Below are 16,234 nucleotides of genomic sequence, written 5' to 3' on the forward strand. Positions count from 1 at the left end.
GGAGCACTACGGAATTGTGTGCGAGTGTGTTTGGTCCTGGGATGAGGGAAGGAAGCACTGGCAAATAGGAAGGAACCAGGAGTGCTAGATATTCTGCATAAGGAGGACGGCCTCACCCAAGACTTCTTTTCAAAATTCTGCCACACATTTATGTGTAAAATCTGGTTTAACTATCTGAGCCTAGAACTCAATTTTTTTCTAGTCTATGAACATTAATACAGGAGACTGCTTCTATAAGGATAAAATAAATGCCTATAAAATTATATATAAATTAATCAATTAGCTAATTGATTAATTTACTATAGAAAGGAGGTATCAAGTTTGACAAGGTTGAGAACCACTCTAAGCAATCATTCGCAATTGTAGGAGAGGTAGAGAATGGCTAGCTGTGTATAACACGGTTTTTGCCATGTAATGCTCACATCCTCATCAATCCATGCAATAAAGGGTACCTACAGGTCAAAGGTCTAAACAGAAGCAATACAAAACCCCTCTACACAGTTCTTAGGTTGTATTTCCTAATCTGTTTTACTATTTTTATGCCTGAATCAAACTGTAATCCAGATACACACATACATGCACGCACGCGACATGCTACTCTCTTGTTGATGCCAATTACTTGCTTTTTAATATTGACTGTCCATTTACCACCAATTCACACCAACCTAGATCCAATTCCTAAATAATCCAAATTAGCACCAAGGGCTAATCATTCTATTCTACCCCTACCAGTATTCCTCCCTAAAATCAACAGGTTCACATTAAATAGCTTAGAATACACTCACAGGCTCTATACTGCTTCTCCTCATAATATCCATAATGCAAATATATTCATATTATTTATAACACAAAGCAAATAATGTTACTGAAATCAATGTTACTGAAAAAAGATACAAACATAAAAAAGATAAAACCTTTTTTTAAAAGGTAACTTTTAAATATATATATATTTTTATTGATTTCAGAGAGGAAGGGAGAAGGAGAGAGAGATAGAAACCTCAATGATGAGAGAATCATTGATTAGCTGCCTCCTGCATGCCCCCCACTGGGGATCGAGCCAGCAACCGGGCATGTGTCCTTGACTGGAATCAAACCCGGGACCCTTCAGTCCGCAGACCGACGCGCTATACACTGAGCAAAACCGGCTACGGCTTAAGCTAAAACCTAAAATGTCAAATTTGAAATAGAAATAGTAACATGAAATTATGATTTTTCTTTTAAAATGCTTTCTATTGCTGTCCATTCAAAGGATCTAGGAGCAATCACATCCCAGTAACAGTGAATATACCTAGTACCCTAACCTTGGTTTCTAAGTAACATTCTCCAGCCCAGCTGGTGTGGCTCAGTGGTTGAGCATCGACCTATGAACTAGTAGGTCATGGTTCAATTCCTGGTGAGGGTAACGCCCACATTGTGGGCTCGATCCCCAGTGTGGGGCGTGCAGGAGGCAGCCGATCAATGATTCTCTCTCATCATTGATATTTCTCTCTCTCTCTCCCTTCCTCTCTGAAATCAAAATATATATTTTTAAAAATATATTTGAAATTTTTCATAATCATTAAAAATGAGAAAAATCAGCCATGGAATTATGGTGATAAACCATCATCTTTGTGTTTCATTCTGCCAGGAACATGTTGCTTTTGTAAACATAAAAATGGCAAGCTACAGTAATCACCAGCTAATCAAGAAATCAAACTGGCTACACTAGCAACAGCACTAAGTGCTAGTAAAAGCCCTCAGAATAAGAGCCCTGTTCAGATTATACTGTTTCTATTTTTAAGGTGAAAAATTTTACAAACAACTCTAATGGAAATTCCTAGTCAAAAGCACCTATATATTTAAACTAAAATGGTAATGAACACAAATATGTAATACCTTTTGAATACAACTTTCCATAAAGCCAAGAGTACCCACTTAAAAATTTTCACTTTATGATCGATTCTAGAAGTAACCATGGAAGTGACCCAGGAGTAGCAGAGGCGCCTCTCCTGAAAGAAGAGGCCTCCTTGCTCTGGGGCCAGAGTTGAATTACACTCTCGGCCATGAGAGCACAGAGCAAAAGCTGAGCACAGGACCTCACAGCACCTCGCCAGTCCCTTCACAGCGGGTAGTGTCTTTGCCAAGGTCTCCTTTCATCCTGAATTGTAACTGAGCGGAAAGGCCCTTTCTAATTCTCAGCTGCCAGAAACAAGAGATTCAATATGACTTATTTAAGGCCCTTTGCCAGAGATCTGGGGGATTCATCCTGTCCTCTAACATAAAACAGCCTCACACCAGCGTCCACACTCAGACCTGGTACAATTTCACTGTTCATTTTATAGAGTCAAAATTATTTTTCTTAAGGAAAAGCTCTTAATTTCTTTTGTTATATTTTTGTGCATATGCTTTTCCTAGGAGGGCAGAATAAAGATGCTTCTACACACAAATATATATGTATGTTTATGTTAGGTGAACAAAGGCTTTACTGAAGTTTTAAATCATATCTCCCATTAAATTATTAAAATAATAAATCATCAGAATAAGATCCTATATAATAAAAGCCTAATATAAAAATCGACCGAAGGGCAGAATGACTGGCACAACTGGTTGCTATGATGCACACTGACTACCAGGGGTCAGACGCTCAACGCAGGAGTTGCCCCCAGCCCGCAGCCCCCAGGCTGGCCAAGGCAGGTGCCAGCAGGGGGCCTCCCAATCGCCCCGTCAATTGCCCCACAGATTAGCCCCGATGCCAGCCAGGTCTAGGGACCCTACCCGTGCACAAATTTCATGCACCAGGCCTCTAGTCATTATATATAATATATTAAAAGACATAATTGTCTTTTAATGTGGTCACTAAAGGAGTTAAAAATACATCTTCTTACCAAGTAAAAATAAAGACATGGTAGTACTTACAAAAACACAATTTATCTTAGGGAAAGTAGTGTTCACCATATTGTTGTAATTCATAGTTTCCTCCTCAAGATCTTGAATATGTTTGACACGATACATATTTATGGCTATTTTCTGCCAAACTTTTTATTTTCAACAATTTCAAACATATAGGAAATTTTTTCCTATTTTTGTACTTATTTTTAATATAAATCTATAGGTACAAATAGCCATACATGTACACTGTTATTAATATTCATATTTATGTGATTTAAAATTCATTACAAATTAAATAATGGAAATTCAGAGAATGTTTTCTAAATAAAGCCTGCTTTTCAACAAACGAATGGGGTTGATTTGTGATCTCTTTTGATTTGTAGTAATTTACATCTGGATATATTTTCTCATATTAACAATTCATTAAACAGTGAAATATTCCCAAGGTTAAAAATGTTTATTTGCCTGAACTTATTTAGGAGATTAAAAGCAAACTCTGTTCTTCTAAGAAGTTGGAGCTTAGTTTACAGATAAAAAATAAAGTAAAAATCTGGAGCACAGCTCATCCACCAAATTAAGAACCCATCTTTGCCCTAACCGGTTTGGCTCAGTAGATAGAGCGTCGACCTGCAGACTAAAGGGTCCCAGATTCAATTCTGGTCAAGGGCATGTACCTTGGTTGTGGGCATATCCCCAGTAGGGGGTGTGCAGGAGGCAGCTGATCAATGTTTCTAACTCTGTCCCTCTCCCTTCCTCTTCCATAAAAAAATCAATAAAATATATTGAAAAACAAAACAAAACAAAACAAAACACATCTTTTGGTTGTTTTCATTATGGGTCTTTTAGTACTACTGTTGCTGTTTCTTTTTATCTATATGCAAACTTTATGTTAATTAACAATCTTTGTAAAATTAGTCACCTACATTGAAAGATCAGGAGCTCTTGCATGAGAACCCAGCTTTCAAGTTTCTCTTGAAACATCCGAGCCGAACTGGGCCTTAACTGCCACATGACAACGACTGGCTGAGCCTGAGCAGGTTCCACCTCCATCTGACCAGGGCAGGCTCTCCTCACTTTGTCAGAGATACACCACTGCCAACGGCCCGCCCTTCCCTACAAGCTTAGGAGCTGGAGGCCTCTGGTCTACAACATTACTTCCCCCTATTTTATCATGTTGAAATGGTTGAAAATACTCTTAATATATTATGACATATATTTTGTGATTAAAGTTCTGGATTTTTTAAAAAATCATGTTATTTTCCTAATAAATTCTGTGAAACCTTAGCCCCACCTTCCATTCACAACTATTCAGACTGTAAAGTTGAAAATATAACACAGTCATACAGAGCCTTCACTTTTTTCTCCATTTCAAATAAAGTCAAACACTTATGAGCTAAAAAAGGTTAACAAAATTGTATCTTAAACTATTCCCAAGTAGTCACAGGCTTTTTAAATATTCTACTTGTGTATAACAAGAGACAGGAAAAACTGCTTCCCTAATTAGAGACATTTTGAGATACCCTTTGGAGATTTCTGGTTGCTATGATACATATAAAAGAGTATAACCATTTATTTTCAGGAACAGGGAACACACAGTACAGGAACTGGGATAAAAAGCACAGATTTTAAAAATAAAGTTCACTATGGAGTTTTCCATGTTCTTAGATGAAAATACAAAGGAGATCAAGAAGGGTTACAAGCCCTGGCTGGTTTCTCAGTGGTTAGAGCATCAGCCCTTGGACTGAAGGATCACAAGTTTGATTCTGGTCCAGGGCATGTACCTCAGTTGCAGGATCGATCCCTGGGCCCCAGTCAGGGTGCATGCAGGAGGTAACCAATCACTGTGTCTCTCACATCAATGTTTCTCTCTCTCTCTCTCTCTCTCTCCCTCCCTCCCTCCCTTCCCCCTCCCTCTCCCTTCCACTCTCTCTAAAAATCAATGGAAAAAATATCCTTAGTGAGGATTAACAAACAAAAAATAAAGAGTTACAATAAATTCTTGATAGGCTGACATAGGATTAGTAAAGTTAGAGAAAATTATAAAGCAGCGCTGAACTCCTAAGGCATCCAGACATACAAAAAACTTTTTTAAATGAAAGTGAATTACATAAAAAATGCTGTGATATTTTTACTTTATGTACAACTTGAGGGAGGGCACCAAAGTACAGGGAAACGTAAGGACCCATCACTAAACTGAAGAAATCTCTAAGATGGTGAGTTTATATGGCAGAGGAACAAGTGGTAAGAGCCAGAGCGGCGGTAGAGAAGTGTGGTATTAGGACACAGTGAGGAAGTCAGAGAACAAGCTACCTTTTATTTGTTTAAGCGAGGCCTATGTCTCAGGTTAATTATCAGGCTACCTACAAATACCTCATAGTTTATATTCTAGAAATGATCCTGTGGATATGGCCTTGCCCAGGTACAAGGAAATGTCATCCTTGAAGAGAATGCAGTTGGAGGTACGCACATAATTTTCTCCTTCTGTTTCAGTTTTCAGATGTTCTGTATTTTTGTAATAATGCTCTTGGTCTGGCTGAGGTGAGACTGGGTAAAAGAAATGGACATGTACCATGAACAGAAGACAGCAGACCCAGCTTCTCCCTTTTCACCCTGTCAGCCAACAGTTTTACCTTTCCCACTGAACCAGCAAGAAAGAACAGCTCTGAAAACCACACAAAGAGGTGCTTTCCTTTTTTATGACAGAGAGTGCCACGTGGCTGGCTCCTGCAGCCTTTGCTGCCCTGGGCTACAGATGCACGCTGCCAAGGCCCCGGCCTGGCCCGGGACAAAGCCTCCCCCTCTGACCCTTTGAGGGTCACTATAGTAGGATTTTGACTATAAGCAACTGACTACGTGGAGGCCAGTTTATAAAAGGGAATATTTTAGGTCTTTGATGTGATTGCTAATATTTCAAGTTCTACAGATTTACCTGTTTTGGAAGTTCAGCCACTATGCTGAAACTTCAGCTGGGTGAACAAAGCTTAGAAAAGCTTGAGTTTAATGGTACTGAGGCCTGACAATGTGAAGATAAACTGTTCATACAGATAATTTTTCTGGTAACGGAGTAAATACATGTTCAATGCAGAAGTTGATAATCTATGAACGAACCGAAAGGTAACCACTGTGAACATGTGGGTGAACATTCTTTCGAGGAGCACAGCGAAGGAGTGTGGGTACGAGACCAGATACTCCAGATGCAGATCTTACGTGAAGCACTGAGCACACATAGCTGGGCACAATTTGTGTGGACAACCATTTAATTGCATGGAACCTCAGTTTTTTCTCATCTGTAAAATGTAAGTAAAAACAGTTCCTATCTTATAGGGTCTGATAAGCATTAAGTGAGGCAATATTTGCAAAATGCTGAGAACAGAGCTTAGCATATAGTAAGTGTATAAGCAGGGTTTCTATTCTTTCTACACAAAAGGTTACATACACATTTCTTCCCCATTATATGGTTTCATGTCATAAATGCTGTTTTGTAGCCTGCCTTGGTCACTTGGGAATGGGTCACAAACATTTTCCTGTGATAGCAAATATCTTTTCACTACATATACAGGACCCCTGGGAAAGCTGCTGTAGATAGTACCTAAGCACAGATTGCTCTGCTTACATAGCACATGAACTTGCCACTCTCAGCACAGCTAGAGGAATCCTATACAATAAAAGGCTAATATGCAAACTGTCCCTTCGACCGGGAGTTTGACCAGGGGGCGGGGCTGGCCAGCAATGTCCGAGGCCCTTCCCCCTGGCCGGCCCAGACCCCATCCATGCACAAATTCATGCACCAGGTCTCTAGTAAGAAATAAGCAACTGGGCAAAGGTACGGCAGACATCTTTAAAACGGGCAGAAGCTGATGAGGTGGCCTGGCAGCTTTGCCCAACAGTTGTAACTAGGCAACACCAATCAGATCCTCTCTTGGGAAGACTGAAAGTGAGATACACAGAATCAACTGACAGATGAGTGGTGCACAGGGAGGAAAAATACAGAACGAAAAGTGGCAAGCAGGAGCCAGGAGACTGAGATGCGGTTAAGAAGTCAGCTCCTTCACAGTGGAAGCGAGGGATTGGGCCATGGGTGCAGTGATCAGGCTGCCTGAGCTACAGACATCCCCACTGTCATCCGCCCACCATGAGCGAGCCCCGCCTGTACACGGTGACCCATGCTTTCATCTCTACACAGCCTGGCTGGGCAGGTGCTGGACACTGTTATTTTCTTCCTCATTTAACTGAAGGACTGGTAGATACACTTCCTCCTAACAACCTGAAAGTGCATTTATGTGGCTGCTCCAGTTGTCACTTCAATAACAGTAAAACTGTAAAATACAAAAATTGTATTTTCTTTTCTTTTTTTAATCCTCACCCAAGGAGTGAGGATATTTTTTCCATTCATTTTTAGAGAGAGTGGAAGGGGGGAGGAGTGGAGAGAGAGAGAGAAGAGAAAGAGAGAGAGAAACATCAGTGTGAAAGGGACATATCAATTGCTTGCCTCTCACACACACCCTGACCTGAGGTAGGGATCAGACCTGCAACTCAGATATGTGCCCTTGACCAAGAATCAAACCCGAAACCCTCTGGTGAGTAGGTCAATGCTCTAACCACTGAGTCACCAGTCAGGGCGAAAAAATTATATTTTCTTAAGCACTTGCTTTGTGTTAAGCCCTGGGATTCAACAGTGAGCAAGAGAGAATGGTACCTGATTACACAGAGCATCAAGTCTAGCACAGAAGACAGCAAGCAGTACCAATAAAGGATGACAGACACCATGATGCTGGAAGTACAGACTGCAATGGACACGCAAGAAGAACAAATCTACTGGGGGGGATCACAAAGACTTGATGAGAGAAGTAACTTTCAGGGTAAGGCAAAAGAAGTGTAGAATTTAGACCTGTTCTAAGTGCTATTTTATATGTTCTTAGAATCAGTATTACATCCCCTGTGGAACAAGGAAATGGATCTAAAACACGGTGGTGAGGGGAAGTAAATGGGGGTCATGAAACTTATACCACCAATTAGGAATCTAACTGAGATAACAGAAGCAGAGCAGAGGATGGTGTTGCCACAAGAAACTGTGGAGTAACATTAGTTCCTTCCTCCTGGTTTTGAATTGCAATCTCTCAGTTTCTACAACCTAACTGTAAGCTCTTGAAGTAGGGGAGTAAGGGTCAAAGGCAGTCGTGGGCAAACTACAGCCCGCGGGCCGGATCCGGCCCGTTTGAAATGAATAAAACTAAAAAAAAAAAAAAAAAAAAAAAAAAAGGCCGTACCCTTTTATGTAATGATGTTTACTTTGAATGTATATTAGTTCACACAAACACTCCATCCATGCTTTTGTTCCGGCCCTCCGGTCCAGTTTAAGAACCCATGGTGGCCCTCGAGTCAAAAAGTTTGCCCACCCCTGGTCTAAGGCTTTACTTCTGACTACTTATTCTAGAGTATCTAGTTAGATATACAAGGCATGGCTCAGAAACTTGAAGCATGTACGTTGAATATCATCTGACTAAAAAAAAATAAAAAAGATACTGTTATCTCTCGAGCTGTACCATTAACAGCTTCTGGCTAACAGAAGTGTTGCTTTAGCCACTGCTCAACAGCCAGGACCCAGGGAGCACAGGAGAAAAAGGGCTGCCACCTCCTCATCCAAAGGCTAATGAGAATGAGCCATGTATACCAAGGCTGCCTGCTCTTCTCAGTTCTTAGGGCTGATGAACTATTTGATTCCTGATCTTCTGCCACAGGTAAGAGTTGCCACACTGGAAGAGACCCCCAGGAAATCAGAGGGCTGTCTAGTATAATTAGATACAGTGACTCTGTGAGAACCCTTCCTGCGTAGAGGGGTGCCTGATAAACACTACCACGTCACAACCTGATCTCCTCTTTAATCAAGAAGGCACATGGTAACTGTCAAATGCCTTCTTTCTATGATCATCAGTATGTTTATCAGACACATAGGTTCGCGATTACAGGGTACGCCGTGCTCTTTTTTCTCAGTGCATACCTCCTCGCAGACTTCCCGGACTGCTGCCACGCTCGGCTCCTCCTCAGGCTCCATGCCTCCTCCAGGGACAATCCACCGGTCTGGATGGCGACTACTGCTCACCAGTAGCACCTGGAAATCACACAGGTCACATGGGTGGTTAAAAACTCAAAAGATACATTCATACAAATTCAGAGTTTAAACGCCATAAAAGTAAAAATACCTTAGACCCCTTTGTTTATACCTCTCCAAATCACTTCTTGCAAGGCAAAGGCAGCTTTCATTTCTCTTTGAAAAGGTAGGCCATCCACCTAGCAAAAGCAGGAGGGCATCTAAACCAATCGCCATTACCCCTGCTTTCCCTTCGGATTCTGTCCATTGTTCCATCCATCCCCTCCTTCATTCCTTTCTCTAAACCCACTGGACACAGAGCTGACAAAAAATAGAGATTGTCTATGATGAGCTTGTGAGTGCTGTGAAGGGCTGGCCAGAAGGAAAGACGCCTTAGCCAAGGTTGCTACCACAGTCCCAACACCTTCCCTTCTGTGTCCTAGCTCCTGCTCCATCAGATGGCCACAGGCCCATACAACGTGCCACCCTAGGCCCTACGTGTGCACTGAAAACCTAATTCTCTCATCTGCATGAAATGTAGAATATTTCTTTTCATCATGCTTTCAGCTGAGATAAAACTGAAATTTTTTACTAGGAAATTTATTAAGAAGTGAAAAGCAAAGTACACAAGACACATAAATATTGATATAGAATTCAGTTTACTAATTCAAACTTAACCAGCATTTTATTTATTATTTATTTAAAATTCTTTATTGTTTAAAGTATTACATATAGTATTACATATGTCTCCTTTTTCCCCCATTGACCTCTCCCCGGCCCCCACAGCCCCCCCAACCAGCATTTTAGTCAAAGCTAAAATAAAATCTGGAATTTCCCTAGTCCCTCTTCCTTACCCCTCTCTGGGACACATGCTCAACAAAGTTAGCTGCACTCATTTGGGAGTAGAGTTGGGTTGGCATTATTTCTAAAACTAAAGGAATCCTCAACTGCTCCCTAAACCATCACTTTCTGATGATGTCTTTTGAGCCTCCATCCTTATTGCAAACCATATACAGGGCATGGCTCAGAAACTTGAAGCATGTATGTTGAATATCATCTGACTAAAATATCGCAAACCATATTCCTTACCTACCACTTCACTCTAGTCCACCCTCAGCACTTAACTTCTACTCTGTTGTCATCTTTGTTGCCTAAAAGAAATACTACTTCCTCTGTAGCCTTTACAGATTCCACCACTGACTTCCAGTTACCTACCTTCCAGTCATCTCCTCTCTCCCCTTTGGGGTCTCTGATTCTATGAGGTCTTGGAAATTTTACCCTTTTCGTCATCCTTAATCCCCTTACTACCTGTCATCATAGATATTCTGATGCTCCTCTACAAAATCTGTGATCTGCACGCCTAAGGGGACCAAAGAGTTACAAGAAGTAAATTCATGAATCCATATATAGCCACCAATATATAGCCTATGGACTGAGAAAATGTGCTATACTTACAAGTACTATTTTTTTAAATATATGTAACTTCTGCTCTGATTAATACAATGCAAAAGAAAAGAAAATCCACAGTGGCTTTTGGTTGATATGTATATATGTTTAAACCAAGAGATATTAAAAGTACAATGTGGAGGTTTCATGAAATTTTTATTTTATTATTATCACTTTTTTAGGGTTGGCAGACCCAGCTGAGACTTTATTTCGGAAAAAAACCACTTGATTTGGCTTTTAGTTAGGGGCATGGGTAAGAGGCGGTCCCCCAGGCAGTAAACTACCCTACCCCAAGGGGCTGTCCCCTGCACAGCTTTTTCCACAGGCTTGGAGGACAGGGCCACAGTAGTCAGTCACTTGGACAGGACATCCAATGACTTAGACACCAGCTTCCCATCAGGGTCTCAATCTTCTCCACAACCACCATTCTGAAGGAGCTGGTGCTGGTGCGGCTGAAGGAGCCAGGACCGCTGCCAGTGCCCAAGCTGGGCTGAAAGCCCAGGCCATAGCTGAGGTTCCGATAAGCCAGGCTCAGCCCATCTGATAGCGAGTGGTGGTGTTGGTATGGACACTCAGGTTCTGAATCCGACTCTCCAGCTGGTTCTTCTCACCATCCAGCAGCTTGGTATAGGTGGCAATCTCCATGCCCAGGGCCAGCCTGACGTCCATGTGCTCCTCCTGGTACTCACACAGCTGCCAGTTCTGAGTGGCTTCCAGCTCAGCCACCTTGGCCTGAGCATCCCGGACAGCTAGCTCCCCATGCGCATCAGCATCAGCGATAGCAGCCTCCAGGGAAGTCTTCTGGCTTTTGAGGCCCTCGATCTCAGCCTGGAGTTGGCTGATGTTCTGGTTCATCTCAGGAATCTTAGTCTTGCCCTAGCCATTCTGGCCCAGTAGGCCTGCAGACTGAAGGGTGTCAGGTTCAATTCCAGTCAAGGGCACATGCCCGGATTGTGGGCTCAATCCCCAGTAGGGGGTATGCAGGAGGCAGCCAATCAATGATTCTCTCTCAGTCTTTGTCATGCCTGTGCTTCCCAGCTCCTCACACTTGATCCAGTTCATGGTCTCAGCCTCGGATTGGCTGCAATTAGCCATCTCCTCCTACTGAGCTTTGACCTCTGCAATGATGCCATATAGGTCCAGGGAGTGGTTGTTGCCCATGGACAGTACCACAGACATGTCGGAGATCGGGGCCTTCAACTAGCCAGTCTCCCCTTCATACAGCTGCCTGAAGTTGATCTCATCAGTCAGTCCTTCCAGGCAGGACTCCAGCTCTACCTTGTTTGTGTAAGCTACATCCATATTCTTCCTGATGAAGACAAATTCATTCTCCATCTCTGTGTGCTTGCTAATCTCATCCTCCTACTTATTCTTCAAGTCCTCCACCAGCCCCTGCACGTCACCAAACTCCACCTCTAGACTCAGTTTCTCCTGGGCCAACGCCGCTGAAGGCTGTTGATAGTTCTCAAACATGTTCATGTTACTGCGAGTCGTCTTCTGCTGCTGTAGGAGGTTGCACTTGATCTCAGAATCTTATTCTGCTGCTCCAGGCTCCGCACCTTATCACTGAAGGAAGCAAACTTTTTGAGGCTGTTGATCTGCTCCTTCTCCTGGTTGCACACGGGCCTGGATGTTGGAGTTCACCTCCAGCTTCAGAGGGCTCAGCAGACTCTGGTTCACTTGGAGAGCTGTGATGCTCTCTATACTCCCAGCTCCGCCATAATCCCCAGCGAGATTCATGCTGGAACCCAGGCCAATCCGGTAGCTGCCGCCCACCTTGGAAAAGGTCAATAAGCTTATGTGGGTACCAGGCCCACTTGAATTGAGTGGCTGCTGAAGGCCCGAGGCCAGAGGTGGACACCTTGTAGGTCTTCTGGGTCACCCTTGTGGACTGGGTAGAGGCTAGAATGGAGGCGAGAAGGCTGGACCAGACAGAGATTCGAGAAGTAGCCAAAAAGTTGCCTGAAATTTTGTTTTTAAGAGCCCTCACTGGACTCCTGTTTCATAATATACAAAAAGGGCCAACAACTTAAATATAAGAGCTAAAACTATAAAATGGGGATAAACCTTCATGATTTTTAATTCATCTCAGACATGACACCACAAGCATGAGCAACAAAGGATTTCTCCTTTGTTAGATAAACAGAACTTCATCAAAATTAAAAATTTCTGTGCATCAAGGAACATTATTAAGAATGTGAAAAGATTACCTACAGAGTGGGAGGAAATATTTGCAAGTCATCTACCTGATAAGGGTAAAATATCCAAAATATGTACAGAACCCATACAGCTCAACAACAAACCTCATTTATCCAAAGGAAACATATAGACAGCAAACAGGCACATGAAAAGATGCAACATCATTAGGCACTAGGGAAGTGCAAAGTAAAACCACCATGAGATTCCACTTCACACCCACTAGAATGGCTATAATTTTAAAAATAACAAGCACTGAGAGGATATAGAGAAATTAGAACCCGAATACACTGCTGGCAGGAATGTAAAATAGTTCAGGCGCTGCGGAAAACAGTTTGGTGGCTCTTTAAAACGTTAAACATAAAATTACCATATGATCTAGCAATTCCTCTCATAACAGAAAACCCCAAAGAATTGAAAACAGGTACTCAAACACTTACACACACAAATGTTCATGGGAACATTCACAATTAGAGACCCAGTGCACTGAATTCGTACATAGGTAGGGTCCCTAGGCCTGGCTGGTGATCAGAGTCAATCAGGGCTTTCAAGCTGCCGGCTGGGGCCTTCCTTCGTTCCGTGCCAACCCCTGGTGGTCAGCACAGGTCATAGCGAAGGATCAAACTCCGGTCTCTTGGTCAAACTCCCGAGGGGACACTTTGCATATTAGCCATACCAGCAGTCGGACATCCCTCTCACAAATCTGGACCACTGGCGCCTAACTGCTCACCTGCCTGCTGTCCTGGTCACCCCTACCTGCCCCCCTACAAGCCTGATCACCCCTAACTGCCTATGCCTGCTGGCCTGATTGCCCCTTCACTGCCCTCCTGCCAGCCTAATCACCCCCAACTGACCCCCCTGCTGGCCTGGTCGCCCCACACAACCTGCTTGTTCAGTTGTTTAGTTGTCCCTCACTAACCCCCTGCCAGCCTGGTCATAGGCAGCCATCTTGTGAGGGTATGATGGTCAATTTACATATTGCCTCTTTATTATATAGGAGCATAGGATTAGTAGATAGCCAAAAAGTAGAAATAACTCAAATAAATGAATCAATGAATAAAACGTGGTGCGCGCACGCGCAATCTCACACACACACACACACACACACACACACACACACACACACACACAGATAGGCAAATCCATAGAGACAGAAAGCAGATTGGTGGTTGCCAGGGACTGGGGGAAGGAAAGAATGGGGAGTAATGGATACAGGGTTTTATTTTGGAATAAGTGTTTTGAAACTAGATAGACGTGGTGGTTGCTAAATGTCACTGACTTGTTCACTTTAAAATGTTTAATGTTGCCGAAACCGGTTTGGCTCAGTGGATAGAGCGTCGGCCTGCGGACTGAAGGGTCCCAGGTTCGATTCCGGTCAAGGGCATGTACCTGGGTTGCGGGCACATCCCCAGTAGGAGATGTGCAGGAAGCAGCTAATCGATGTTTCTCTCTCATCGATGTTTCTGACTCTCTCTCTCTCCCCCTTCCTCTCTGTAAAAAATCAATAAAATATATTTAAAAAAAAATAAAAAAAAAATAAAATGTTTAATGTTATACTATGTAAACTTCACCTCAATAAAATAAAACTAGTTTCAAGATCACAAATTCTTTAAAAGCTAATGGAGTCAATGCTACTACTTTCTTCTTCGGAGTCTATATTTTAGAAGAGCAGCCTTCCAAACAGTTATCCTTAGTTTTATAATATTAAGTCATAAAGCTAAAATAATACAATATTTCCATAAAAGAAAAAGGGGATCATTGTCACACCCATTCTCCCCAATAACTGTGGCGAATCTTACATTTAAAAAAATTCCTTGTAGGAAAAACCGAGATGACGGCATAGGTAAACACTGGAGATTGCTGCCTCACACAACCACTTTAAAAATACAACTAAGCCGAAACTGGTTTGGCTCAGTGGATAGAGCGTCGGCCTGCGGACTCAAGGGTCCCGGAAATACTCTGTAAATGATAATATTATCAAGCCTCTGTGTGTGAGATGATCCCAATAGCAGCTTGTTCTGTTCTTTTAAAATTGTTGTACTGGGTGATACTAGGCTGGGGATGTTTTAACAGTCTCTTGAAATCTCTCTTCTGTAGATGGCAGACCCTAAACACCACAATGCTATTCCTACTTAAGAAGCAACAATGTAATTTATCCTTGCATAAGAGATACTTCTTTCTCATTTGCCCTCCCATATGGAGTATTTTTTTCTAATTTGCAAAAGAGCCTGGTAAACCTACTATGGCCTTGTGATGTTAGGGTTCACGTGGAGACAGTCCAAAACCTGCTTTCAAGATGAGAGAATTCTCAACATCAGATGGTTAGGGCAATTTCCTTCTTTGGAGAGAAACCAAGATGGCAGCATAGGTAAACACCGGAGTTTGCCTCCTTGAACAACCACTTCAAAAATACAACTAAAAGACGGAACGGACATCATCCAGAACCACAGGAAGGCTGGCTGAGTGGAAATTCCACAACTAGAAGGAAAGAGAAAAGCATACTGAGACTCAGAGGAGGCGCAGTGCGGAAGTAAAATACTAAGGTGCGGAGGTGCATGGAGAGCGGGCTGGTGGCTGAGGGCGCGTTTGTTGTTTTCAATCGGGAGGGAGTCTCAGGCTCTGAGCTCCAGTTCTGGGCGAGTCTCTGGGGACCCAGACTCATACGGGAGAAACAGGACTGTCTGGCATCGATCGGAACTCGAGGGCAGCTTTCTCTTAGAGGCACTCGTAGAGATTGCCGGAGCCTCTGAGGGCAGGACTGAGAGCAGCCATACTGCTTGCTCCGCCCACCCTGTTGATCCTCTAGGACCCCGCCCTGTCCAAGCCGTGCAGGGAGGCTTTTGCATATGAAAGGCCCAGCTCTTTGTGATCTGAAAATTACTTAACTAATTGCAGCTGCCCCAAGGCCCCAGGGCAACTTGCATTGCTTTACAGCTGGCTTCTGCTGGGTAGCCTCAGGCAGAGGCTAGATTAGCACCTCCTTAGATCCAAGAGCCAGTGTACCCAGTGGTCAGAGTGGGACCATCCAATTACAACTCCTCAGATCCATAAGGGACACACTCAGGGGGCAGACTCAGTAAGCACCAAAGCCCCACTGAAGCAAGTCTTGCCCCATAAGGGTGTCTACAGCACAGAAGTTCTCCCACTGCAGATACAGCTGATTCTCACAGCCAATTGGCATGGAGGTCAAATCCTCCCAGTTTTACCTACAAAGGTCAAGGCTTAACTACAACAAGACTGTGCACAAAGCCCACAAGGGGGTGCACCAAGAGTGTCTACCTCAGGTAATTGGGGAGGCTGAGCCACTGGGCCCTATTGGACCCTTAGCACAGAAAGCCATTCTATTGGACACTTAGCACAGAAAGAGACTCTATCGACACAGCGGAAGCATAAAAAATGCCAAGACAAAGAAACAGGACACAAATGACAGAAATGGAGGAAAGCAAACTACTGGATATAGAGTTCAAAACCAAACTTTTAAGGTTTTTCAAGAACTTTCTAGAAACCGCCAATAAATTTAGTAAGACACTCAATAAGTCTAATGAGACCGCCGATAAATTTAGTGAGACCCTCAAGAAATCTAGTGAGACCCTCGAGGTTATGAAAAAGGACCAACTAGAAATTAAGCATACACTG

General features: G+C 43.0%; 1 protein-coding gene and 1 pseudogene across 1 annotated transcript in view; both read right to left on the reverse strand.

Moving 5' to 3' along the window:
* NUDT3 (nudix hydrolase 3) overlaps positions 1–16,234 on the reverse strand; it is an 89,215-nt gene that overhangs the window by 38,964 nt on the left and 34,017 nt on the right. Inside the window, exon 2 of the mRNA XM_015558682.1 lies at positions 8,867–8,977. Coding sequence (XP_015414168.1) covers positions 8,867–8,977 — 111 coding nt within the window. The remainder of the gene's footprint in view (positions 1–8,866; positions 8,978–16,234) is intronic.
* LOC102757664 lies at positions 10,577–12,404 on the reverse strand (annotated as a pseudogene).

The sequence above is a fragment of the Myotis davidii genome, unplaced genomic scaffold (assembly GCF_000327345.1).
Source record: "Myotis davidii unplaced genomic scaffold, ASM32734v1 scaffold1073, whole genome shotgun sequence".
NCBI lineage: Eukaryota > Metazoa > Chordata > Mammalia > Chiroptera > Vespertilionidae > Myotis > Myotis davidii.